Here is a 6,216-nt window from a genome sequence, read left to right on the forward strand (position 1 = left end):
CCAGGTACTGACCAGGCTCAACCCTGCTTAGCTTCAGTGGGTAACCAGTCTTGGGCTGTAGGGTGATATGGCTGTGGCGTACATAATATGTGTGTGTATACTGTGTATATTTAAATACATTTTTATATATTAAATATATTTATATATAATATAAATTATATAAATATATACATGTAAGTCCATGTAAATATTTTCAAAATATATTTTATCTGTGTGTATTTATATATACATAATAAATAAACGCAGTACACATACATATATTATGTAAACAAAAACTTTTATTTTGGATGCGATTAATCGCGATTAATCGTTTGACAGCACTAAATTTAACACAAATTTCTTATGAAAAACGGTGGTAATCAAACAAATGCATGAAACTTTATCAATTTAATCAATCTTTTAAAATGTAATGACATTTGAACAATTCCTCTCATTTTTTGGCAAACAAAGTGCTGCACAAAAATGGTTTACTGTTTAAATTAAAACATGGGCGATAAATTGTGATATTATGCAACATTCCTTAAAAATAACGTTTCAGTGAAATATATTATTGTTTTTACTTTAAGTACATTCTACTGTACAATAGTAATATATTTTATAATGTCAAAATTTTTAAAAGACAAGCCAAGCTTTTATTTTGGCGGGTTATAATGTAGACCTCTGACTTCCTGTGTGTATCTATCAATATTTTTTATCAAATGAAATGGAGAAATACTCATGAAATGAAATGAAGTTCATGTGGACCGTCCTCACTTAGTGAGACGGCAGATGCTGGAAACACAAGCATGCTTAAGTATGTGTAGTAGACAAAACCGTGTCACTTTTTCACACAGAGACGCACATGCAGATTTCATATTTCAATAGCAGTCTATTGCGGTTTAATTTTCACAGACACTAGTCTATATTGTGTGCAGCTCTATTTTTGATTTATTCATTCAAATATTGCCAAACTCTGGCATTCCGCATTTTACTGTAAATTCCATTTTTATGACTGGATTTGGTGATTCCGGCATCACGGATATCATAGGGCCCTAAGGTAGTCAGCATGCCTTGGCAAAGGAGATTTTCTAGCAAATCATCTTGTTTTATTAGTTTTAGCTTTTTTCAATATTTGAATGAATAGTATCAACAGTATTATGAACTGCCAGTCATTCTCTGACTTTAAACAGTAGTAGGTTTTACTGTCTTCTTTCCGCAGATACTATATTTGTAGATTTGTAATTTTGGTAACTCTTTATTTTAAGCTGTGCTTGTTACACATTACATGTATTTACTATTGTAATAACATTAAATTGTGCATAATTACATGCAAGTAACCCTAAGCCTAACCCTAACCATATAGTAAGTACATGTTAATATTACTCGGTACATAAATGTATAATTACACTGTAACAAGAACACCTTAAAATAAAGTGTAACTGCAGTTTTACTTCTCATTGCAAAAGTTAGTGCTTAAAGGGGTCCTATTATGCTTTTTCACTTTTACAACTTTAGTTAGTCTGTAATGTTGCTGTTTGAGCATAAAAAAGATCTGCAAAGTTACAAAGCTCAAAGTCCACTTCAAAAGGAGATATTTTATTTAACAGAAAACTTTTCAAAAACTACAACGAATGACTCGTTTGGACTACAACGCATATTTTCCAGGATTTGTGATATCACAAATATCCAATCGCAGCACATTTTGTATTTCAGAAGGCGGGCCTTCATTTGATTCAGGAACTATTCGAGCCATTCATGCCAGACTGAGGAGAGAGGTGTTGTAATAATGTAATGTATGTGAAAAATAATGTGTTTTTCGAACAGCCTAGTATGAGAGCCTGTTCTAGTACACCCCCAAAACAAAATCAAGACTTTGTAAAAGAGCATAATAGGACCCCTTTAAATTGCTCTCTGTCTCATGAAGGGTTGGAGAAGAGACTCAAATACTGTAATATTTAGTGACGTTAGTACAGGGAATAAAGCTAATATTAGAGAAGGCAGCACAGTGAGTTTCTGTACGTTTTCAGACATTTTAATGTCCACAGCAGTTCTCTCAAGTGGAGATATTGTGCTGAAACACAGTGACACTTCCTGTCTCACCCCTACACATGCACACAAAATCACACAGTCATACACGCATCTTCTCTTGCAGTCCAGCCATGATCAGCAGCTGACACTGGGGGAGGTGTGAAGGCACACACTATGATGAATGCACAAAACCTTACATGCTTTTAATATCTAAATATCCCTCTATGCATTCATGCATTTAAAGGCAGAGTAAACAGACAGATTCACTCTGAGAAATGGGTTTATTCGTTGACGGTCTGTCTTACATTTGCCGTGACCATATGTCATGCTCCGTGGTCTTTTAATGGGAGACATTTAGAAAGCAAATGCAGCACTTTAATTTACAGCCCTGAACTTTACTGCCATGCCAGAACTTTACACACATGCCAGTAAACTCATGCGGTGCACACTGCACATGGATAATAATAATCACAGCTATAACGTTATTTATGTAGCACTTTCCCTATCAGTAATGTTCATGCTCAAAGTGCTGCGTTAAAACTTAAATATGGTCATTAAGGCTAGATTGCTTTAAATAGCTTTTATGTAGTTTTATGTAAATCTAATAATTTATACCGTTTTGCCTTTCGTAGGGAGAGAATGACAGAATCATCCTCCAGTATGTGTGAAAGAAGGTTTTTTTCTTTCTCACTTCTCTTACTGTTCACCCTCCATGTGCTGTGTGTGATTGTAGAACAGCTATAGCAGCCCCCATCTTTTTCTTCCAGCACTGAATGATTTGACTCATGGGATATGCTGTATATTGGAATAGCTTTGACCTAGAGAGCCATTTACAGCGTTAATTGATTTACCCAACTGATGTCGCCTTTTCCTCCACCGCCGACCTCAGTCTCCCTCAGTGTATTATCACTTGGGTGTCGGATCTGGGTTTGGGCTGTTAAATACCGAAAGCATCTTTCGCCCTGGTGTAGGCTGTACCCGTGCATAGCAAAATGCAGGGGTCTCTTGGCATCCAGCTCACATGCGTGTGTGCACGTGTTGCTGCTGTTATCCTACACTCCTCAATACGCACTCAAACCGCAATCACGTTGCACTCTCATGACACTATATTTATGAAAGACTGCATAGATATACAGCTGTGTTACTCTGTATTAATTACTTTAAGGTTTAATTTCCAAAACCCTCTTTTACTGCCCTAGGCAGGAGGAGAGGTGTAGAGCTGCAAGCAGCAAATTAGCAGAATCCAGAGGGTATAGGAAGCTGCCGTAATGTTGTAGATGAAATGGACCTAGTGGCATGTCTTCGCAATTTAAATATTACAGTGTTGCAGTGCAGAATTAAACGGCTTTAAATGTATGATATTACACTGATTATGCTTATTTACCTATGTCTAGGTCATGTAAATAATGGTGCGAATCAACCTCATGAATGGCCCACAGGTTTTGGGCTATTACCTTAGTTTGCTGTTTATTTCAGATGCTTTTTCAAAGTGTGCATGTGTTGTGCACGCCTGCTTAAATTTTGGAAAAGAAAGTGAAATACTTACACTGCTGTTCAAACGTTTGGGGTCAGTAAGATTTTTTTTTTTATGTTTTGTTTTTTAGAAAAAGTCTATTATCCCACCAGTGCTTAATTTATTTGAACAAAAATACAGTAAAATCAGCAATATTGTGAAATAATGTTATAATTTAAATAACTGTTTTCCACATTAATGTAAAGCTGAATTTTCAGCAGCCATTACTCAAGTCTTCAGTGCCACATGATACTTCAAAAATCATTCTTTAAGCTGATTTGCTGCTCAAGAAACATTTCTTATGGGTGTTTACAACAGTTGTCAAACGAGATAAAAGAAATTCTGGATTCTTTGACGAATAGCAAGTAAACAAATGGCAAATTTATTTAAAATAGAAATCTTTTGTAACAATGTACAAGTCTTCACTGTCACTTGTAATGTGTCCTTGCTGAATAAAAATATTAATTAAAAAAAATAATTTACTTAATGACTTTAAACTTTTGAATGGTGGTGTATGTAAATGCAGTTTTGTTGCATTCTTGGCTTTTTAGACTGAGTTCCATCTCATGAACTGCTCATGTAATGGACTCCGATCCATTACATGAGCAGTTCATGAGAAGATTTTTGCCTTTAAGAAAAAATATGAGGCTTATGGTTATTATTATCATTATTTTAAACTAAAATCGAAAGCGGTTCAAAGTACATAATAATAGGCCAGTGGAAAAGCAATAGGAAACTTACACTTGATTTGTAAATATCTAAATCTATGATCTGTTCACCACTTGTACACTAAATTATAACAACCCTGCTGTATCAAACAAAAAAAAAGAAAATGTAAAAAAATATATATATTTTGGGAACTGTTATACTTTGCAGTAATTTAATGGGAGAAGTCCTACATATGTTGACATTAGAAAATAAAATAAAACTCTCAAAAGACGCAAAGCATTGCCTCCATAAATAATATTACTATTGTACCCAATTTTAGATATATCGCAATTGAATCAAATTATATTAAACAAGTTTTGCTTATTAAAGGGTTAGTTCATCCAAAAATGAAAATTCTGTCATTAATTACTCACCCTCATGTCGTTCTAAACCTCCGTTCATCTTCGGAACACAAATTAAGATATTTTTGATGAATTCTGAGTAGGGGTGGCTCCGATCAGGATTTTTGAGGCCGATCACAGAAAGCAGTATCTGCCGATATGATCACCGATACCGATCTTTTTAAAGCCTTATTTTTATCATGTAGAATTATTTATAGTAATACTCCAATCAGGAATTTTATTGGAAATTTATTCAGGGCCTGAATTTCATTTTTGAAAATGGGGGGAATTCTCCTCTTATAGGTGACTCTTGTGAGAGGGGATTTTTTTAATTTGAGGGGTGGAGGGGATATCAAAAATATATATTTATCTTACCTAAATATTCGATCATGCAGCACATTTTTGTTTTTACACTCGTGCAATTGTTGCACAATAGCTTACACACAGCACAAAAAGTTGCTCAAGCAAGTGGCAAAACATTTAAAATAAAAGAGCGCGTGTGGTGATTCACTCACGCTGTTTGTGAAATTATGTCCCACAGAAGGTTTTCAAATTACTTTAAGAGTTATTTAATGAAGAAATATGAGTTGCACCTCACCTTCAGCATAATAATTATTTTACCCGCGCCAGACAGAGACTGAGACTGTGCTGCTGCATGTCGTGCCAAACCTCTCACGGCAGGCGCGTCATCAGCTTGAGATCGTTTTTTTGAGATCGGCCTTTTTAGAGACCACCGATCAATCATCCCAAAGCGATTATCGGCCGATAGTGATCGGTAGCCCCCCTAATTCTGAGAGCTCTCTGACCCTCCCATAGACAGCAATATAATTACCACGATCAAGGTCCAGAAACGTAGCAAGGAGATCGGTAAAATAATCCATGTGACATCAGGGGTTCAACCGTAATTTTACGAAGCTACAAGAATACATTTTGTGCTCAAAGAAACAAAAATGACGACTTTATTCAACAATTCGTCTCCTCCGCGTCACCCTGGCGAATTGTTGAATAAAGTCGTTATTTTTGTTTTCTTTGCGATATCTTCAAAAATATCTTAATTTGTGTTCCGAAGATAAACGGAGGTCTTACGGTTTAGAAGGACATGAGGGTGAGTAATTAATGACAGAATTTTCATTTTTGGGTGAACTAACCCTTTAAAGAAGTTTTGCTTTCTAACTATTAGTGCTAAAATCCACCTGCGGTTGTTCAGCTGTTTAAGTGGTTTTTTTTCAGCTATTAATGTATGCTAATATTTAGCTACGTGGAGGCAAGGCTTGAGTCCAGAGAGAGATGCCCTTCCCCTTATTTTTTACATTTTTACCTGCCCCAAATACCCCTCACCCCTGGCCTGTGCACGGGACTGTAGCGCTGCTCAGACTAACATGCGCCCCCTGCTGTTTGCATGCAGTCACTGCATCCAGCAGATCCTGGAGGCGGTGCTTCACTGCCATCAAATGGGCGTGGTGCACCGAGACCTGAAGGTAAGTGACGGTTGTGATGTCATCGCTGCCCTTCGAGTGTGTGAACTTGTGTATGTGCTCATAAAAGTTGGTATGTAGAAATCCGTGCCTACCGCTGTGTCGATTTGACTGACGTAATTGCTGATAGGCACTTTTGGTCTCCCTGCGAAAACGGGGGGGGGGGGGGAGT

At 36.5% G+C, this 6,216-nt stretch overlaps 1 protein-coding gene across 1 annotated transcript in view; it reads left to right on the forward strand.

Annotated features, from left to right (window-relative positions):
* The window catches only part of LOC107743337 (calcium/calmodulin-dependent protein kinase type II subunit beta-like), a 73,551-nt gene that overhangs the window by 21,096 nt on the left and 46,239 nt on the right, over positions 1-6,216 (forward strand). Inside the window, exon 7 of the mRNA XM_016556510.1 lies at positions 5,975-6,047. Within this exon, the coding sequence (XP_016411996.1) occupies positions 5,975-6,047 (73 nt within the window). The remainder of the gene's footprint in view (positions 1-5,974; positions 6,048-6,216) is intronic.

The sequence above is a fragment of the Sinocyclocheilus rhinocerous genome, unplaced genomic scaffold, assembly GCF_001515625.1.
Source record: "Sinocyclocheilus rhinocerous isolate Xijiao unplaced genomic scaffold, SAMN03320098_v1.1 scaffold2844, whole genome shotgun sequence".
Classification (NCBI taxonomy): domain Eukaryota; kingdom Metazoa; phylum Chordata; class Actinopteri; order Cypriniformes; family Cyprinidae; genus Sinocyclocheilus; species Sinocyclocheilus rhinocerous.